General features: G+C 42.1%; 1 protein-coding gene across 1 annotated transcript; it reads left to right on the forward strand.

The window, feature by feature from the left end:
- The first annotated feature begins 1655 nt into the window (after positions 1–1655).
- Positions 1656–19535, forward strand: mxra5b (matrix-remodelling associated 5b). The gene is made up of 12 exons (XM_080478136.1): positions 1656–2065; positions 2698–2923; positions 3110–3239; positions 4758–4999; positions 5540–5691; positions 6387–9901; positions 10721–10862; positions 11532–11667; positions 12508–13698; positions 13807–14014; positions 14988–15209; positions 15369–19535. The coding sequence occupies exons 2-12, from the start codon at positions 2736–2738 to the stop codon at positions 17427–17429; spliced, it is 8187 nt and encodes a 2728-aa protein (XP_080334262.1). The 5' UTR covers positions 1656–2065; positions 2698–2735; the 3' UTR covers positions 17430–19535.
- Positions 19536–22952: the final 3417 nt, after the last annotated feature.

The raw sequence follows: 22952 nt of genomic DNA on the forward strand, positions 1-22952 counted from the left end.
GAATATGAGATCACACATTTCTCTCAAACTATTGGATACTACAAGTGAGAATCAACTAATTCAACTCGCTAAAGTGAAGTTTGATCTTTATTGTTCAAAGAGTTCATATAGATAATTTCAGACAGACATTAGTATGGCATTGATGAGGCTTCTAACATTAGTTATTTTCAAGACAACGCTGAAGCACATCTAATGACAATCAATGCATGTGCATGGGAACAGCTACGATGGTTGTCTTATCCCTACAACAAGACCCACCCTAAGACCCCGTAGTTACTAGTAAAGACACAGAGGTCATGTCCTGTGTTATTTTGGTAGTCTATGAGGTTTTTATGACCTAATGAGGGTAAACAAGGCAACCAAACGTTTGAAAAATATATAAGCAATTTCAGATTAATGGAGCTTTTTTCAGCACAAATTTATTTTTCTGCAGAGTGGAAAAAACACGGTCCAACAATATGTAAGGGCATAAAATTTACAAGATATAATTTAGATAATAGTAATATGAGAGACATGATAGATGTCTCCTTGCATCACAGTTTAATTAGTTTTCTGTGGCCCCTCCTTATCCCATTAATTATTTTTGGTGTCAGGTCAAAGGAAATTAAGATTTGGGATGTGGGGTGTTTTTTAAAATATATAAATCATTTAAAAGGCACTGCTGCAGTTTTAAACAATAAAACAGTCAATTTGTGAGAGGATGTAAGAATTTGTTAGGCAACGAGACAGAAGTTGGGATGACTATATAATTTTTCACAAGAAATCATGATACAAATGAAATATAACTTTACAGCTGATCATTAAAACAAAGAATTTAGAACTGTATGCAATGTAATTTTAACAAAGTATAAAATAAGATTTAGTGCAAAGTCAAGAGTAACAGGTTGCAATATAAAACGTCCCTGGATTATCAAAGTTGCGCGCTTCCAAAAACACTTTTAATTACTTTGTATCTCAACAGGCATTAACGACATCAGATTTAATGTCAAATTCAATTGTGAAGTACAGCATCAACTTAACTCCGCGACCTATTGTGAGAGTTGGCTGCTTTTCTTTGGATTTAAATGCATTCCATTCTTATTTCTAAAGCACGTTTCATACCAAAATAACGCAGCACAAAGCAACAACAAAAACCACAAACACAAGGACTCCATTTAAAATAAAAAAATCAAGGCAGCAAAGAGTGAAGGTAGCTGCCTTCTTGATGGTGAGGTAGTTTTAATTAAAGCGAGGGGGAGATAGATGTTACCCCCTGCAATCAAATGAATCAGCAGAAGAGGAGTAGTCGATTTGGGGAGGGGGAAGATTCTCCCATCCTGCAGAAAATCACTCCCTGGGTTTAAGCAGTAACTATTTCAGTAAAAGCATCGCTCGTCCCGACAGAAAGTCACTAAACAGATGAATATACAGCTTTGGGGAGTGTAATAAAGTAGGTTTTGATAAAGGTTGTATAAACGAGCTACAACTAATTAAGAACACATTGGTTTATTTGGCCTCGTGCTCCGTGGAGGAGCGCCTCGCAGTGCGCACCAGCCTCAGGCGCAATGGACTGATTCTTACCTCTGGCTTTACCAGAAAGCCCCTCCTCGGGTAAGACCCCTCTGCCTGAGCGTCACTCCAGTCCAGTCCTCTTTTCCAAACTCGAACACACGTTCAGTGGCCTGCACACTTAAGGCGCACACACACACAAACACAGAGCCGCACCGCGCCAGACGCTTTTGCAAATACTCCGCCTGTCGCTCCCAGCGCCACTTTTCTTCTACACAGACGCACAAAAAGAGCCTTTGGATATATTTTCATTTTTTGCCCCTTCCCTCCAAGTTTTGTTTTGTGAAGTTGACAAACGTATTCCTACTTTCCAGGGTTTCCTCCGCTCCCTCCAGTGACATCTAAGGTGACAACCTTTCGGAGGTTTTCTGCTTAGAATTGGAACTTATGGATGAATAAACTGCTTAATTGCACGACAAATTTCCCGGCCCGTGCAACTGGATTTAAATCGACATTTAATGGGCGAAATGAGCTATTCTGTGAAATAATTTACTCCTGCGGACGAAAGGATTTCAAGGTAAGCACTCACCAATCACGAGCGCGCATTGCAGCAGATTAATCTATTCATCTTGAAAGCTCCTCGCCAGGGAGCGTAATTTACTTTAATTTCAACTTGAGGCTGAAAAGCCTCTCGGAGCGACAGTTGCTTTGGTGAAATTAAATGGTTTAAGTGCATTTCCGCGCCTGTGGAAGATTAGATAAGAGAGAGGGAGATGGTTAGAGAACGCGAGACCGGGCATATTTCTCCAAAGTGTAATTTTATGCCCATTCTTGAATTTCCTTTTTACCATTGAAGCCTGTTGCGCTTTTTAATGTCAACTTCTATGCGAGACACTTAACGAGCACCCTTGGGCACGCGCATGCGCGCTGGTGTCTGGGCGCTTGAATAAAAATGTTATGTTTGAGACAGGTGCAATATGCAAATATGACTGTAGCCTAGGTGTAAGGGTATGGAAAAACTAACTTTTGTGTCGGTGTGTGTGTGTGTGTGTGTGTGTGAGAGAGAGAGAGAGAGAGAGAGAGAGAGAGAGAGAGGGAGAGGGAGAGGGAGGTGGAGGCAGGGATCCTCATCTGGATTTTATGACAGACGTTGGAGCTTCTTTTTTTTTTCTTTGCTAAAGTCATGATTTCTTTTCTTCTCTTTGGCAGTGACAGTCTCTGTGCAGTCTCTCCACCTCTGAGTGAAGATGCACCAGAGTGTGTGTGTGACAGCACCACTGATAGCTCTCTTGGTGCTGACATGTTGGGTGCCCAGGGGCCAGTCCTGCCCCAGGAGCTGTAACTGCTACCAGGCCAATGAAGTCCACTGTACCTTCCGATCTCTACTCAATATACCTCCTGGGCTGCCTGCACACACACGGCGCATAAACTTAGGGTATGAAAACCTTCAGGTTTGCAACATATGAAAGTACGCATCTGCATATACTGTATACGTGAATGAAATTAGATTTTTTGTTTGCACACACAGAAGGCCTGGGATTAATAAACATACATGTTGATTTCATATCATTTCTTTAATCTAGAGTAGTTTTGTCAAAAAATGGTTTCATTGCTCCCACAGGTTCAACAGCATTAACAGGCTCCATGACAACTCTCTCGCTGGACTGAAAAGGGCGGAGCTTCTGATGCTCCACAGCAATGACCTCCATCATCTTCCCGATGGAGTTTTCAGAGACATGAAATCACTTCAGGTAAAGTGGAAGAAAGACTACAATACCACTCACTTTACCTCCATTACCGATCAAGACATAAACAAAGAGACAAACAAAATGCTAATGAGACAGGGTAGTTAACGGGATGATGCATGAACACCATTTTGTGGCTGAACATGACAAGTGGCTCTAAGGAAGGCTCCGCTTCGAGTCTAAGAGCTCTTCTATCACAACAGATCTGTCTCTGAGGGAGAAGTTAGGAACGCCATTGGAAATGTTTTGTGTTGTCCTTTACTAAACTAACTACCAATGCTCCTCTAAAGCCGAGACAGTGAGATTAAGGTTTTTCAGACATGATAATAGTCAGCAAAATTCCATTTCACCACCATCCAGCCTTTAGTGGACCACACAGGGGATTTGGCTTTATTTCAAAATCTCTGCTGTAGTAGGTTCAGTTCTGACACCCTTTATGAGTGTTGTAATTGTAGTTAACAGTATATACATTGATTTAACTTCAAGACGCAAATACATAAACCATGTTTGTAAGAAAGGATGTTCTGTATTAAAACCATACAAGGATTATTAAGATACATTACTTGAATGAATGTGACAGAATCCCTTGGTCATACTAATAGGACACAATTAAAGCTTGATTTGTAACAATTTGAAATTAATAGAACAGTCAACAAAACATTGCTCACTTTCCTTAAGCATGTTTTTTGTAATTTCTGTATAACTAATGCACGGTTTACAGTATGTACATTACTCACTGTTCAGTGACAGGAAACATACTGGACATCTTAGCAGCAACCGAAGGGCAGAGTTAGCAGCCCATGGGGAAGCAATATTACTCAACAAGCAATTGCTCCCCTCATCTTTCATGCAGATGCTGATATATTTGCCACTTTGTGATAATAGAATCCATATTTCCATGTGCCGACATCTTCACATGCAAGATCTGTCGGTCGTTGGAGCTCTGCCAGCTAAGTAGCCTCCTGGAGGGCAGATTTATCTTAAGCCTCACAGAAACAAAATTCCACAACCTGATTTTCATGGTGCACCCTCTTAAGGTTTTGGTGGGTTCTTTCACACATGACTGGAATAGCAATCGATTCCTTCAAGTCTTCTGTTTGGGATAAAAGGCTAAATTTCATATTTGGAAAGCTGTCGACCCCCGCCGCTACAATATCCTTTTAGTTTTCTCTGCTTTGGTCCAGCTCACAGCATGAATATTTTGTGTGATTATAGGCTGTGGGCTATTATTCCAATTTTGACATGTAAAATGGTCGGCTGCCAGAGAAAAAAGTCCTCATAGTCTTTTAAATTTACACCATATGCTGTCAGTCACTTCTGCTTAGAAAGACTTTTCAGTCCACTCCTCATCCTCATTCCAGTCCTCCACACATTATTTGTTATATATTTAATCTACAAGCATGTGGTGTCCAGAGGCAGACTTATGATCGTAGCACAGACTTGGTTTTTAATCAGCAATGATGTCGGTTCTTGTAATCCTTCATTTTTTTTTTTCTGCTCACTTTATTTCCTCCACCCCCACAGATACTAAAGCTGAGCTATAACAAGCTGAGAGAGATCTCTTCATCTCTGACCTTCACTGGCCTGACCTCACTGCAGCGCCTGTACTTGGATCACAACCTCCTTCAATATATCCACCCTCGGGCTTTACTCCAGCTGCCCAGCCTCAGGCTTCTACGTCTGCAGGGGAACAGGCTGCATCAGCTGCACCCTCACACTTTGTGCACGCTGTCCCTCCTGAATACGTATTACTTCTCAACACTCAGGTGAGCGTTTTAATCGAAAGCACACAATGTAATGTTCCGTGTTGAGAAAAGGTTTAAGTTTCAAACTGATCATACTTGTTCCTGCTTCAGGTTTCAATGATTTCATCCTAAATAAGTTGTTCAGTGAGGTCCTAGCTAACAAACACATAGAGCTGAAATATGAATAAAAGAACATAATTTTGTACATCATTGCAATGACCCGGCAGATCTGGTAATATTTTGCACATGATTGACTCTTCAAAGAAAATAATAGCCTTCTTAAAGAGAGAACTTTTCAATGCTGATTGGTATTTAGATGAACAGATGTCATTCCCTGAAGCCACAACAGTGTCAATTCACTTTTGTCTTGTACTACAAGATGGAGCATAAACATATACAACCTGGGTTTTACTCGGAAAAGACTTGAGAAAAATATTTGAGTAGATGATTGATTTTCCGTTATTTGACCTGTAAACTCTCACTCTTCCCTCAATGTCTTGGATTCAACCTCTGTGCTCTCACTTGACCTCATCGTATGAATCTTGTCTTTCTCTCCTCCAGAAACCTGGACCTTTCCAACAACAGTCTCACCACTCTACCCAAAGACACTTTAGCAGCAGCGCCTCTGCTCGAAACCCTCGTGCTGCAGTCTAACCCTTGGAGTTGTGACTGTCGAATGAACTGGCTTCTCGACTGGAGTCTTGCTCATCCAGGTGACGCAAACGTTTGACGAATAATTCATTGTTGTGTTTCCTACAGACACATGTATTTTATTAACTTCAGTTAGTGGGTGCATTCAGACTGTGATGCGAGCATGTTGATGCCATGGGGGGATTATACAAAAAATTTAAGAGATTAAAATAAATAAGCAAACAAGAGCAAAATAACTGGACGCTCATTATTGGGTATTTTGGTCTACAGACAAAGCTAGGTACTATATTTGATCATTACACTAAGACTGTCTTGATTCTTGCCATCTTCATTGTTTTGACCTAGTTCCTTCATATTTTGCAATATGTGTTGTGGTTATTGAGATGTCAAAGAAGGCTGGACCGTGAAATTTGCCTCATTGATATGCCAGACTTAACCTGGCATGACTAATCTGTGATGACAGCACTGATGTGTGGCAGCCAAAATATAGGCTAATGATTAATGTGTTATAATGAAGTGATACATATTTTAGATTTATGAGTAGGTTAATTACCCATTCATGATGAATTTGAGATATAAAGTGTAAAGAATTCTTAAAATGATGTAGCATGGCTAATTGATGACTTAATATCTACTTGTATTTACAGATAGTTGAAGTGTGTCCTAATTTATTTGTATAGTTGCCAAGACGTTAGTGGACATGTAAGACATTGTCAGACAACCTTTCATGACATGTCTGTCTCTCTCTTTCAAATAGGGTTACTGAAGTGTCCAGGTGGCCCTCAGTGTCCCCTCTGTGCAACACCCAGTTCACTTCAAGCAAAGGGCTTGCTTGAGCAGACTTCCCTTCTGTGCACCTCACCTACTAATATCCTCCCGGGAAAAGAGACAATTGTGGAGACAGACCTCAGCGAAATCCAATCAAGTGAGACTTTCAGAGAGCCTTTAGGAAGTGCCACTCTGGGTCTTTCTGACGAACATGGGAACAATGTTGATTTGAGTTGCAACATCACTCACTCCTCCAGCTCTCAGGATATTGCACCTCCTCCAGATCTCTCCCAGCCCTCTATACTTCCTCTTCCCTTAGCCCTGTCAGTCTCTCTGGAGTGCCCCGTGGAGAGACAAAGCTATGAGAAACTCTGGAGGATTCTGGCTTATTACAGTGAGACTGCAGTTCGTCTTGAGAGGGAGATCATGCTGAGCAAAGCCCCAGGGTTGGCTTACCGCTATGGGCAGACAACAGAGACGGATGGATATTATCACACTGGAGTCAAAGCTTCTGTAAAAGCCAGACCACACTGGTTACTCCAGCCTGCCATTAGCATTCAGCTAAACAGAGCAGAGTCAAATGCACATAAGGTTCACCTCATATACTCAACAAGAGTTTCCACTCATCCTGACCCTGCCTCTCAGCTATCAACACCCTCTCCTGCTTCTCATCCATGGGTTCTGATTTTAACTAACCATACGACCACTTCAGTCACAGCTATAGCGGGCAGCAACGTAGAGCTCTCTTGCCCTCTTGTCAGTTCTGGCAACCCTAAAGTACAGTGGATACTCCCAGATGGATCAAGGCTCAATTCCCCCTCTAGCACCCTGGATGGCAGGCTTCAGGCCTTGGCCTCTGGCTTACTTCTGAAAAAAGTACTCCTCTCCGATGCTGGGATTTACTACTGTGTTGCCTTGGCTGTGAGGGATGTAGATGTTCTACCACTGCGCCTGGCAGTGGAAGAGTCCTCCGTCCCACCTTCAGGGGAACAAGTGGGACCTCCTATCATGGGAACTACAGGGGAACTTGTAAAGCTGTCCTGCAAGGCATCTGGCTCACCAGAACCTTATCTGAGTTGGATTTTGCCAGATGGAAATGTGATACGACGGGGATTAGCTGTATCAGGTGGACTCTCAATAGACTTGAATGGTAGTCTGGTTCTGTCTCGCCCCTCGCTAAGAGACGCAGGTCATTATCGTTGCACTGCAGTCAACCAGTATGGGAGTGACTCTTTGTCTATGCAGCTGATATTAACTTCAGGACATATTCCCACTCTTAGGTCTTCATTTCCCACAGGGCCACAGTCAGCTGCTGGCAGGTCAACAAAAATTCGAGCCCCTTTATTTCATGATTTGGATGAAGGATCAGGAGATGGAGAACCACAAGACGAGACCACTTTTGAAAACAGAAAACACCCAGTATCGCTTCAGCCAAGCCCAAACAGACGTTATCCAGTTGGAAACCCACGAAGACGTGGTCCCTTGAGAGGAAGCCCTACAAGAGGAGGGGGACGACCCGTTTCATCAACTGACCAGAGAAGAAACCGGTTTGAAAACCGGCAAAGGATAGACCCGCAGAAATGGGCTGACCTACTGGCGAAGATTCGCCAAAAGACTAATCACAGCCAACCCATCACAACTACAGCACCCACAGTTGAACCAGTTCAAGGTAGTGAAGACAAAGCTACAAAAGGACATGATGAAGATTATGATACAGATGAAGACAGAACTCATGGAGCAAGTGTGGGAACAGAAAGTGAAGATTCATCTGTGGATGAGACTGTTCTACAAGAGGAAGGGCTGCAGCCAGTTCAGCCTGTCCATGCAGAGATACAGCCAACAACAGAGCCAAAAACAGAGAGTGAAGCAGACGCAGGCATGGAGGAAAGTACAGAGGAGTCAACAGTAATACAAATAGATAAGGAAAATGAGACAGAGACCCCCACAGGGACAACGATAACAGGTTTACAGACAAAAGTGCCAACAAATTCAGCGACACAGAAAAAAGCAGTCATATCTAATCCACAGTCAGGAGCAAATGAAATTGAATCTCCTGAAGAAGAGGCACAAACCACAAATTCTAACTCATCAAGCAGCAGGCCTCAAACTCCTCAACAGGGACTTCCAAATTTGGATCCAAACTCCCGACCTCAAAGTCCATGGAACTCACGCAGGAAGATTGGACAGCGAAGACGAATCATCAACAGGCCCAGGGGTAGACCTTTGACCCCACCTCAACCGCCACTTGACCCTGTGAACCCAAGGTCACAAGCTGTGACACCTGACACCACAACAAGTCAACTGAATATGTTGTCAACAGCCACATCTCCAGCTATTTTGTTGACGTCCAGTGACCATAGTGGGACTTCTTTAAACAGAGCGGCTCTCGGTCCAGAATCTCCCTCTGTTTCTAACAGTCCTCGTGTGTCCACCTCAGAATCATCCTCATCCTCTCCAGCTTCCTCTCTCTCTCTGACGAAGACATACACAGACATGGTGACTCATTCAGGCAAGATATCTGACACTGAAGAGTCGACACATTTCAGCACATCAGCACCCACTCACTCACATAATGTAATTTCCAAAACACATGTGCCAGACACACATCCTGGGACATTTACACATGGCATACAGACACACACAGAAACACAAACTGCTTCAGGCAAACATGTTAATAGACCCCAAGACGAACACAGTGGAGACCGAAAGGGTAATTTCTCGGATGTGCCACATGAGTCCCACTCTTCAACTACTCATTCTTTCACTGAATTCCCATCATCCACTTCTACTTCAAAAGTAGTTACAACCTCTACAAGGTATACTGACAGCACCACACATCCAGGTATTAGTAGTGAGGACATACATCTCAAAGCAACATCTGTTATTGTCAACATTTCAAATCCAACAATGTTTACTGCACCTGCCAACATTATTCCAACATCTAGTACAACTAGACATACTGCCACAACTCCCATAACTGCAACCACTCACAAAACCACAACTTCTGTTCTTAAATCTACTATTCCCACTACTACTACTACTACTACTACTACTAATGCTTCTTCTACTACTACTACTACTACTACTACTACTAATGACACCTCCACCACCATTCATACTCTTAGAAACAGTGCTGATGATAGTACTACCACAAGAATGACAACTGGATGGAGTGACGTCCCAGGAATCCCCAACATTCCTTTTATCACAGAATCAACAACTACTACAACTACTATTTTAGACAAAACCCTTTCAGCTACTACAACCACAGCTATGCCAAGTACATCTAGGACAACAACAACAACAACAATAAATACAAAAGCAGTGTCCCAAGAGAGGGTGAGACTTGGCCTTGCTGACCCCAAAGAGAAGACCGATTCTGGGGGTCCAAGCCAGAGTCGACCCCCCACTGACTGGAAAAACCCTGGAGCAAACTCTATTCCAGATTCACACCGCAGCAGGTCTCACTGGTCGCCTTCCTCATCACGCCCTGTCACTCCTGTGGTGAGTCCAAAGGAATTCACATTACATCCCCATTTTGCTGTTTGGGTTGAGGTTTCTGCAATACATCTGAAAACAATCTGATCTGTATAATCTGCTATTGAAACATTAAAACTAAGGGATGTTTATGACAATCCTCCAATTTCATGGGTTTTTCAGAACACTGTCAATGATCTAAAGGAAAGATGAAAAACACATGGAGCACAATCAGACAAGCCCAACCCCAGGGTATTTCAAATAATCAATTGTTAATTTATTTCCAAAGCTTGTGGAAGTCTTTATGGAGCAAACCTCTGGGTCTGTCCCGAATGATTAATTGTCATTTGAGGATGACAGAAATGGCTTATTCAATTTAAAGTTGAATTCCTTAATTATGATATTTAAGTAGAAATAGAAATACAATCAATTAAAAACTTCTTAGAGAATGTCTGGCTGATGAATTGACTCAATTAGTGGTGACCAAAAAAGGATATTCAGCTTTTGATTAAAGGTTTTCAGATGTATTGTGATATTAAAGCTTATCTCCATAACTACATGTTGTTTTGTCTCTTTCATAGTTTAATGTGGAATTTGATTGCTTGTTTCTATAGAATGTCTGCAAAAATAGCATTAAAAACATGACCCATTGATTACAGTGTAGTGATATTGTGGCTTTAGTTGTGTTGCTTTTTGAAATAATTATAATAATAATTTATTATTGCAAGCCCAAGGGTCACATGGTATTTAGCTGAAAAATAAAAAGACCAAAGACAAACACAATTCTGTAAGTCTGCAAGTCATGTAATTTACCATAAAGAAATCTGTTTGAAACTTTTGACACAGGCTTCTGTTGCAAGATCGAGACCAAAGATTTCAGATCCCCACATCAGGAAAGTGTCATTCCCAGCTGAGGGTACGGCCAGGCTATCTTGTGAAGCTCAAGGGGAGCCAAAACCATCCATCACATGGACCAAGGTTACAACAGGTACACACAATGCGACTGACTTTTTTTCCAGCATGCACATAATGCTACATGAAACGTCCGTAATCTTATTAGTGTGCAGTTCTGCTCAATGCTTTATCTTGGCATTACATTTATATGTCAGATCCACTGAGGGACTCAATCACTTTTACTCACCATTCACCAAATGATCTGTTTGAATACGCTCTGCATGTATAATTGTATCAATGTTAAAAAAAAAGAAGCTTATTTATTAGTCATACCAGTTAACCACATTGGTGTGTATTTTTCATATTCACGGTGAAAATGTACTGTGTCTATTAAAGACAATGAATAAAGGAACTCTTAAGGAAATGCAGTTTAGCGTGTACATTGAGTGAATGACTAAGAGTGCAATTGCTGTTGAGAGGGGGAAAAAACATTTACACCCAATATTACACACTGGCAGGCACACAATAGGCTTTTCTGTGGCTTACCATGTGGGAAAGACATTGTAAGCAAGTAATGGAATATTTTGCAAGCTGCATCACTGACTCTACTGCATGCTGTGCCATTTGACGAGCCGCTGTTCCTCCTTTCCTCTCTGTTGCTTACTCACTTTCCAACTTTCTTTTCCAATTTGTTTCTATTTGCCTCACTTCTTGCTGCTCTCCTCCCTCTGTCTTACTGCCTTGCTCCCTGTCTTTCTCTCAGGAGCGGTGATGTCAGTCCACTCCAGGGCTGAGCGTTTTGAGGTCTTGCCAAATGGCATGCTTGTTATCCGGAATATTCAGCAGCAGGACAGGGGCACATACATCTGCAGTGCACAAAATTTCCTGGGTCGTGACAGGTGAGAATCCCCAACACCAGATATGCATGTTAATGCACTACACATTTAACAATTCACTTATACTGACCATATTTTTCTTTTTTTTTTTTTTTGTCACTAAGCCACCACTACTTTGCACTTTATAACCATTTTATGTTGCTTCATTTGTAGTTCCATCTACTTGCACAAAAATAAATTGTACAGGAATTTCATTCAACAGGTTTAACCAACAAGGGAGCTCTTTGTATATAATCAGAATAATTAAATCTGATGACTGTTTCTGAAATGTATCGTTTGAAAATCATGGTCGGTTTTTGTTTCAAACTTACATTTAAAATGTTAAGATTTTTATACATTGTGCTTTAATACTGATAATCAAAAACAGCAAGAGCGCTGAGAGATGAAGTGATTAACAATGATTGGGATTGGGTGGGATACATTAGGCCGCAAGGGAATATTTCCTCTTCAAAACTGATGAGTTACAAGCAAGAAAATTGGGCCACGGGTAAGAATTTAAGTGAGTCCACATTGATTCAATATTGCAATGGGTTGATGACGGAGTCAGACAATCTCCAAAATTGTCTTGTGGAGTGTTCCCTGCTTGTAATAGTCAGTATCTATCAAAAAGTAGTCCAAGGAAGAAAAAGCTGTGCACTGGTGACGGGTGGCCAAATCTTGTTTCACAGAGGTAGTACCTCACACTAAGCTGTTAATATATTGGTGCCACAGAGCAACTTTATCATTTCTATAATGCCCATGCATCAGCAGATCAGGCTGTTATGGCTGCAGACATCGGAATTACAGATCACACAGCTGGTTGTTGTTCTGTTGGCTGACCAGTGTTTCATTTCTTTACCAAAGATTGCTAACTACCCTTGAAGTTTGGACCCGCCCCCCTCGTATGACGCTTCCTAGTAACAGAGAGTCTACCATCCATCAAGGGGGAGAAGTGAACTTGAAGTGCCTAGCCGAGGGTGTCCCCACACCTCTGCTCTCATGGGTTCTGCCTAATCGTTCCGTCATAATATCCTCTGAGGCCTCCACCAATCGAATCAGCATGGACACGAATGGAACCCTCCATATCTCAGTGACCTTACCGAGTGACCGAGGGGTGTACCGCTGTGTGGCGTCTAACTCAGCAGGTGCTGCCAGTGCGTCCGTGCGAGTCCATGTTTCCTCATTGCCCCCAGTGATACAGCAACCCAGAGAGGAGCATCTGCTTCTGTCTCCAGGGAGGCCTGTTTATGCACACTGCTCTGCCCGAGGTGCCCCACCACCAACTCTACGATGGAGAATCCCAGATGGGACCCTTGTTCGCCCATCACAATTTCTTCATGGCAACCTCTATGTCTTACCCAATGGGACATTACATATTCGAAAGATTGGGCCAAAGGACATGGGAAGCTATGAGTGTTCAGCGAGTAACGCTGTTGGGGCTGATAAGAGAACAGTGAAGGTTGAAATTAAAGAAGATGGAGAAGTAAAAACTGAGGTGGCAAAAACTGTTGCAACTGAAAAGCCATCTTCTTCATGGTCACCCAATAAAGACACAAATTTGAATCTTCCTACACACCACTCAGATCCATATAGCTCCACCAAGCTCTCCCCACCATCTGTTCACGATAGATCTAGGATCTTCATCCCGAGCACGTCTCACTCTTCTTTTCATCCTCACCAGCCCAGTTCCTCCAACCCATCTAAAATCAACAAACCCTCCACTTTCTCCCCCACACTCTTTACCAACATCAAGAAAACAAATCCTCCCTCTTCTTTCCCATCCTCCCCTGTGCCAACAAACAACACTAGAGTGTTGCCCAGTACAAACAACACAGGAGTGACTACGTCTTTCTCAGCAGACAGAAGAATCGCAGCTGTTTTGCATCCATTGCCTGTCTCCCCTTTCACCAAAGCCCGGATTGTCTCATCGTCACCCTCCATTTCTGTTGTCCACTATGGGGGGACTTTACAGCTTCACTGCTCTGTAAATGGCAACCCTGCCCCCATTATTATCTGGAGGACGCCCAGTAGGAAACTTGTGGATGTTCACTTGAGGTAAATGGGACACAGATTTATCAATAAACATCTTAGTAACTGCTTTAACAGTTCATCTGCATCACATTTATATGGAATAATTATGGGTTTGTGTTTGTTTTTTTTAAGTTTTGATCAACGAATGAAGGTGCATCCAAACGGCACACTCTCAGTCCAGTCAGTAACAGACAAGGATGCAGGAGATTACCTTTGTATTGCTCGCAACAAGGTCTCTGATGATTATCGCCTCCTGCGCGTCTCAGTGGCCACCAAGCCTGCCAAGATTGAGACAAAACAACCATTCGATCAGATGGTGTCGTTTGGTAAACCGCTAAAGGTAAGCTGGATGTCTTCTCTATTTCCTGTAAGGAGTTTCATTCAATAGGTGGTGTATAGAATACTCACTGAAATACCCGCCCATTTGTTCCCACTTAGCTTTACATAGATTCATATTTTCAAAAAATTTGGGCTATTCATATAATATATAGTTTTATAGATACATGCACTATGCTTTCCTTTTAATCAGGGGCCCTTAACATGTATGAGGATGTGATTTCTCAAAGAGCACACAGAATAAAATCTTTTTTCAAAATTCTGTGTTTCAATAAAATAGTTTTTTTTGCATTCTGCTTATTTATTTTTAAAATATAACAAATGATGTGGGGGGGAAAAAAAGCTTTTGCTGCTGCGTGCCCCCTTAAGCTCTGTGATGCCTGTAGAGGAGGCCCGCTCCAACCTTAGAAAACTACTGTTGTACTTTTAATGTCACACCAAAGAAACATTGTGTGAAATATAGCATAGCAGGAGGTTGGTGTAATTTGCCAGTGTGTCGTCTTCCCCTCAAATTTGAGTTTTTAGTTTATTATTTGTTGAGGCAGTGATGTATGTTGGGTCCCAAGCTCTTTATTTATTCATTGTTTGATTGAAAAGTGCATCTTTTTTTTACTCAAAAAGAAACAAAAACCCTGTCAGGTCACACAGTCGGCTGCGATGAATCATCAACAAAGGCCTCAGGGGAGAACTCTGCACACATCAATATTTAAAGACTCAATAAAAACAAAGTCAAGTGGAATGAAACCCAAGAAATAATAAACTGTATTACACTGGGAATGAGTTGGCCCACATTTTAAATTTCATTTAAACATTTATGAGGTTTAAGCGATCTTTTCATGGACGTTTCAAAATAAATGAAGCCTAAATATAAATTGGAGTACGTAAAGAAATAGGACATTGTTTTTATGACCTCTGTTCCAAATAAGGAAAAAAGACGTCCAAATGTTTGCATTCTTTGAACCCATGATTGTGTACAGGTGGACTGCCAGGCATCGGGACTGCCGGACCCAGCTGTTCGTTGGAGCTTACCAGATGGGTCCATGGTGAACAGTGTGCTGCATGGGGAAGACAGAGGAGGGCGAGCAAGACGACTAACTGTGTTTGACAATGGGACTTTACTGGTTCCAGCTGTGGGGTTGAAAGAAGAAGGGGAGTATACATGCTATGCTGAGAATCAAGGCGGTCAAGACAGCATGAAGGTAAGAAAAACAGAATTTTTTCACTCATCAAAAATGCCGTGCAGTTTCTTGCTGTATTTAGATTTTATGTCACCCTTTGATCTGACTCTTTTCAACTTTTCAATATGACTGTTTTTCAGACATGTCAGTAAAGATGAATCTTTTATCAATTGATTTAAGGTCAAAGTAAAGGTCATGATGACATCTCCACCAACCTTCACTGACAACAGAGCCTATCATGTCATCAAAGTACATCAGGGAACAACGGCCAAAATCACCTGCCAGGCCACAGGAGATCCTCCCCCAACAGTGACGTGGTTTTCTCCAGCACACCGTATTATCCCACAAAGTTTTGGATCTGGATATTATTCTGAACGGGTTGTGGTAGTTTCAGGTGGAACACTGGAGATCCGTCAGGCCCAAAAGATTGACACAGGAAACTATACATGCCGAGCAAGCAACACGGCAGGGGGGAGGAGCATGATGGTTAGCCTGGAGGTGGAGGGTCCTACCTATGGAATGAGTGGCCAAGAAGGAGAACACGGTCGGAGTATCAACAATGGGCATGGCAGCAACAGTAATATTGATAGCAGGATAATAAACTCTGTACCAAACACTGGTGCTACATCAGTTATCAGCAGCTCTAATCCTGATCTCAGGACTAATGGTCAACATGGATTTAACAGGCCTGTCAGTGGAATCGCGACACAACCAGGTAGCAGCATAGTCAGTGTTGGAGTGAGCGGAGGAGGAAGTGTAGGCATAAAAACAGACAATATTGGAGCAACTAGAAATGGAGCTGGCATCGCAAGTAGTAGTAACAGTGTGGCTAACAGTCCCAGCATAGTTAGAGGAGATGGTGTTGAAAGGAATCCTGGGACCTATAATAATGAAGTCATTGCAGGGAGAGGTAGAATTGCTGTAAACACCAACACAGCCCAGACTTGGTTAAGTGGCATTTCAAGAAATAGTGGAGTCTCTAGTAGCAGTGTGTCAAACAGCAGAGGTGGCACAAGCACTCACAGAGGAAATGGTTTTAGTGGGAGTAATAATCTAGGAGGGACTGATGAGAACACAAGAAGCAGGAGTGGTTTAATCAGTAATACACAAAACTTCACCAACACAGTTCTGGGTGTGGTGACGACGGTGAAGCTGCAGACTGTGAAAGGCCAGACTGTTCTTTTGCCATGCCCCTCCCAAGGCTCCCCTCCACCTCGACTGGCCTGGCTACTCCCTGGTAACGGCATGTTGCCGGCTCCTTACTATGGCAGCAGACTCACTGTGCACAGAAATGGCTCCTTGGAGCTAAGAGGTGTGAGGGGGAGTGATGCAGGGACCTTGGTTTGTGTTGTGAAAACAGAGAGAGAAGAGAAGACAATACGGGTAGAGCTGGAGGTCTCAGAGCCGAAGGTGGAGGCCAGATCACCACACAGGGGACCAAACTTGGAGAAACCTGTGCTGAAAACATCTGGTTTAACAGCAATACCTCAGACAGGAGGTTTATCAGATTCATCGCTGTCCCTAAACTCAAGGCAATTGTCACCTGTAGTGCTTCAGCCAAAAAATACAGTCACTCAAAAACCCCTGCAGAGAGGCTCAAGTTTTCCAGCACTTCCACCCTTCAAAGCCCCGAACGCCGAACCAGCAGTCAGCACCCGAACAGCGCCTTTGGTGAGCATCATTAATGGAGAGACGCTTCGCTTGCCTTGTCCTGCTTCTCAAACCCCTGGATACAGCCAGGGCTCTCTCATTTGGACCATGCCCAGTGGCAAGGTGCTGTCCAGGGGTGAGAGTGGCGACTCAGGCCATTACTCAGTCCAAGAAGACGGAACACTAACAGTACAACAGGCTTCGGTGTTTGACCGGGGCAGCTACACCTGCCGATCCTCCTCATCTGACTCCTCCTCAGCTTCAGTCATCACAGTTCCTGTCATCGTTATTGCCTACCCTCCACGGATCACAACGGGCCCCGCCCCTGTGACCTACACCCGCCCTGGCGTCGCTGTGGAGTTGCCCTGCCTGACGATAGCAACACCACGGGCAACGGTCACATGGGAAACACCGGACCTGACACAGCTGAGGGTGATGGGTCAGCCTCGGATTTATGGCAACCGCTACCTTAGCCCTCAGGGCTCCCTAGTGATACAGAACCCGACCGGTAGAGACACAGGATTTTACAGATGCACCGCCAAAAATGTGATAGGAGTGGACACCAAGGCAACCTACCTGCACGTTATGTAATCACACACACACACACACACACACACACCCACACACACACACACACACACACACACACACACACACACACACACACACACACACACACACACACACACACACACACACACACACACACACACACACACACACACACACACATCCAAAAAAGACCTATTTTTCTGTTACCACCATGTCTCCCTCATGCCCAAAGGAACTGCAAAACTCTGTGCAGCAGATACTGCTTCATCTCAGAAAGGACACTACTAATCTACAGTATATTTCTCATGTATATTTTTATAAGACTTTGTTGTTAATACTGTATTTTTTCATGTCGGGAATCAAAAGTTTTTTCTTTTTTTTCAGAAACAGTGTTGTGTATTTTCCTTTGCATGAAGAATTAACTTGTGCTAAACAAGATGTTTCCTAATGCAGGTGGGGGAACACGCTGCTTCCCTTGGTGTGCCTTGGTCTCATGAAATCCTTTTTGAACTGATGTGCAGTACGTGAGTGTGGCACCGATGCACACGTACATGTATATATCAGTGTAGTTTTTCAGGGCTCAATCTACAGCTGGATGGTTTTTGTTGTTTGTTTGTTTGTTTGTTTGTTAGTTTTTAATGCAAAACAGCATTTGTTTCCCTGGTTTGCCCTGAAATTTACGACCACACAATAAGGAACTCAAAAAGATCTCAGGCAGGGGCAGACTGGCCATTGGGTGCACTGGGGCATTTCCTGATGACCTGGTCAACTTTGAATTTTTGAGGACTGTGTTTATGTTGAACTACCGAGTACAAACCAAATAGTGACGGATCCCAACAATCCAGACCTTTTGTATTTATGTGTAAAAAGCTGTAAGATTTTATCCCTTATGTGAAGGAATCATTGATCAGTCGACTTATTTGCACGACTTCAAACTATGCAATATTTTTCCAACTTTGTAATCCAAAAACCTCAACAAGGGTGCTTTGTCTTTTTTTTTACTTCTGTACTAAACATTTGAACTGTAACACTGAAGTTTGGCAATTATGAAGTATATATTCAGGGTGCAATTTGTGAGGAAACCAATGTGCAAATGTTTCCAGCGCTCCGTGTAACTTTATAAAGGGATAACAAATGGATTTAAAAATAATATTGTTTTTACTCAAAGACCTATTTTGGAATTGAATGAAACGTAAATAGAATGAAGGCAAATAAAAAGACGAAATGAGCTGTGGTGAAGTTAGAGATGCACATATCTACTATATACATGGAAAGCTTCAGTAATATATTTATTTTACCACCTTTCTGGTAGCAGGGATGACAATTGCAGGCCTACATGTATATATAGCACGAAGAATCATTTAAAACTTTCCAACAGCTGTTACTGACAAGATCTTTTAATATGAAATTCCTTTGGAGGATTGACATCAGCCAAAATTGTCCACTGTGCATGAGACAATGCTAAATCTAATCTTTCACTCCTGATTTTTACATGATTTCATATATTTTGTCTGGTCTGCTGTTGAACCAGGCTCATCATCATGTGATGGAGATTGATTTTAGCTCAACAAACCCCCTCTGGCAAATTGCACCCAGAATATATGCATTTCTGTATTTTACTTCATATTGCACACACCCTACCACAAGGCTGTTTGTCATTCACAGCCTGCAGTCAGATACGATCTAATGTCACATAACATAATTCTAGCTCCGTGATGTGTTTATTCATAAAATTAAATATCTTTGTTTAATTTTCAGATGATGCAAATTGGTACAAAGGTATGCTTGCATAAATATGTCGTTTTGACAGTTATCTAATTTACTTTTGCATTTTTAATGACATATTGGATTTGTTATTGTGGTGCAAATATTGCAAATATTGAACCTTAAACTCTGTGTTTTGCAATTTGATGAAGACTTCTGCATAACAATGTGTCCTAACATAAGCTTTTCTCTTGACTCATTTTGTGTTCCTTTTCATTCGTTTGTTTTTTGATATTGATAAATAGTGTACCACTGATTGTATATCACATTCTCTGCACATAAGTAAGGCGCATTGACATAAGGTACAAAGCGTTTATGGTAACACCTCAGTTGCCAATTCATCAAAGGGTGATTTTTGATAATAAAGATTGTATAAATGTGTTCCTGTGAGCTTTTAGGGTCTGTCCTTAGCTTCTGCACAGAGTTAATAGTTCACATAGGTTTCCCTAAACGCCTAATGTTGTCATTATCTCTAAGTTATTTGTCTTTTAAAGACTCTGCTGTACAGTGTCAATCTTGTTTTTTGCCATAATGGGAGGAATAATGAATAATAATATTATATGTTTGATGTATCATTAGCCAATGAAGACTGCTTGTTATATTGTTAACAGCTTCAATTTATGAATAAAAGAGAAGAAAAAATTATGTTTATTTCATTAAGTAGTAGTTGCTTACGGTTTGGTGGTGCAAATAAATAATGAATGCTTGTGTGTGGACTCAGAAGGGATAGAAACAACTTCTGGGAGGGCGACAGCGAAGAGGGAAAGTTTTTCTTGAGAAGTATATTATGAGAGCTAAAACTCCTTATCCCTAACTCAGCTGTCAAACCAGGAAATGGGGTCTTAACTGCAGATGAGACACATGTTGATGACTTCATATACCACTCCTTGGGAAATGCCATAAAATTCACTGCAGGCTGCAGAGCGAGTCCACGCTCCGCCCTGCGTGAGCTCACACCTGGTGTTTACACAGAGTGAGCATTAATACTAAAAATGAATAACGCTGGGGATTGTACATCCTCTGTGCAGGGGTGATGCACTATTTTGGTCATTAGTGTTAAAATAGTGATACTCTCAAAACTACAAAAACCCAACAGAAACTGAAATGCGAATGAATCATTATTATTTAATGTTTTTGTTTACTCGGCTGTCAGTGGCGTTGACACCATATATACTGGAAATCTAAGCATTGAGACAATTTTTCTGTTCCAGCAGTGAAGTACTTCTACATTTCTGCTTCACATCGAACTGTGAGGTTGTCAGTCAACACCGCACTTAAACACGGAGACATCTTTCATCAACATGTTGATGATTTCAAATGCTTTGCCTCACATGGAATAAACCTTCAGGACTGGGTTATCACAGCACAGAGAAATTTTGATTACAAACATGTAACGAGGACACTGTCCAGCGCTATCCACAGCCCCCTGAGGTTCAGACCAATTTAACACGGGTCCATGGTCTATTAGCTGGCCCAGGGCTAACTCTTAATGTCTTATTGTTCCTGACACAACGTTGTTAAATTGCCATTACTTCTGACCTGAAATCAGAGCCAGGTTTACTTGGTAACAGTCCCCCCCCCCCCCAAATCTTTGAAAAGGTCCAAATGTTTTCAGGGTTAGACCAAATACTCGTCAATCAGAATAATCCAAATGAAGACAGTTCGTCTCAATGAAAAAGCAGATATCTGTCAAACTTGAGAAAAAGAGACAAATGGATTATAAGTAGTGCAGCTCTGAGGGTCAATGATGTGAAACCGCTCGCAGATCAAAGGACTCATAATCTACATCGCAGTCACGCCCCGCCCAGTCATTTGGGCTGGCTGGTTTGAGCTCTTTATCGACAGGGAAATATAGAGTGGGGAAATAACATCAGGACTGTACTTTGTGTTCTTCTGTAGATGAGATCAGTTGTTTTCTGTGAATACTTCTCATGTTTTGAATTAGCTTCTTTACAGTATTGGAGAGTCTCCATCCATTGTGGCAAGTTGGTTTACGGTTCCTTGTTTGTGATCCCTCTTCGCATGTAAATTATCACGAATCTTTTCTTCGTGCAACTGTGAGCTAAAAAGCTCCGAACCAACTAATAAAGCATCACAAAGGCCTTTTATTTAGCATCGATTTCACATTTGACCTTACGCCTGAAATTACTGAATGGGTTCAGTGTTTTGTTTTGACAAACTGAAGAGGCTGTAAACATGAAGTATTATTAGTGAGGAGAACTTTTCCATGCAGCTACAGTATTATTCTTGGCTGTTTTGGAATCTCATTTTTTAAGGCTACTTTTTAAGTTTCCACTCTTATTAAAAAAAATGTTATTTATTTTTTCCTTTCCTTTTCAAATTGTGAAGTACTTTGAGATGCATTTTCTGTATGAAAAGAGCGATAAAATGTATTTCATAGCTATATTGCACTATCTTGTGTGACGTGTGCATGACTGTCTTGTACACTATTGTCTCTGCTGTGATACATCAGCTGGGCTGTCTGTTGCATGTGTCAGTCTATCGTCTCATTCATTCATAAAGAGGAGGTTACATCAGCGATTCAGAAGTTATGTAGGCCTGCTTGAGTTATTAATATTTAGTGCAGTTCTGAATTTTTATATGCAGGAGCTCAATTCCACCTGCTTTCCAGAGCCAGGTGCATGTTTTGGCAGTCATACAAAACTTGGCATAACACTACTTCCTGATTTCTGACCAGGAAGACAGCAACAAAACAGCTGAGACTGTGAAGAAAAATTTAAGCTCATGTTAAAGCCACGTTTGGGCTCTTTGCTGGGGGTCAAGGGTCTTGCTCAGGCAGCTAAAGTATCTGCAGTAAGAACTGAACCTGCAAGCTCCCAATTCAAGTGTACTTCTCCCAGGCCTCTGCTGCCCCACTAATGCATTATTCCCAACACTGCTCTCATGTCATTCAAACTTGATAAAACAAGTGTATTACATCCAATTTGACAGACGGAAGCTCTCCGAGCCCTTCAACGGCACGAAAATCGTGCATCGACTCTGCCAGGGGAAGCGTCAGTGGTAACAAAATCAATTGCGCTATGACTCAGTATAGCATGGAAAAGAAAGTAAATCATATAAAATACTTTAGCCACATGCGTCAGAGACCTTTTTAACAAATCCCTTTTATTTTACTCCTACTCTACCTGGAAACTGACACTCAACAATGTGTCATGCAAAACACACCACTGCTAAATCTGCTCACATTTCCACATGATGTCACGTCTGATTAATCATGCCAGGCGAATCTGGCATATCAACACGCCACATGTCACGGTCCACCCAGCTTTCATGTTTCAGTCACAAGAGAGAGACAGACGGCAGTGAGTCGTCTCTTTTTTTTCTGTAATGATCTCTTCTTGTGCGAGTGCGTGTGAGTGTGCGAGTGTGCTGAGGAAGAAAACACACAGTCTCTTAGTGGAACGTTTCATTTTATGAGCAAAACTTTTTCCTCGCACAGTGGAGACCTCAGTTAAACTGCACAGCGAACCGCATGCACTGGTGTGGAATACTTACTCCAAGATGTACTCTTCCACTGGATCCTCCATTTATCGCTCTGTCCAACTCAGGGTCACCTCAAGCTGGAAGCAGGTCCCAGCTGGCTATGGGTGGGAAATTCACAGTGATGAGTTCACTTTAACTACATGTGTTTACATTGTGCAAGAAAACATGCAAACTCCACACAAAAATGTCCCTAATCGGGCTTCTATTCGCTGCAGCTTGGCCCAGAAATTAGTAATGACATTGTTGCATTACTCAAGTTCAGTGAGGTCGCACATCATTTGAAAGTATTCCACC

The sequence above is a fragment of the Lipophrys pholis genome, assembly GCF_963383615.2.
Source record: "Lipophrys pholis genome assembly, chromosome: 13".
Taxonomy (NCBI): domain Eukaryota; kingdom Metazoa; phylum Chordata; class Actinopteri; order Blenniiformes; family Blenniidae; genus Lipophrys; species Lipophrys pholis.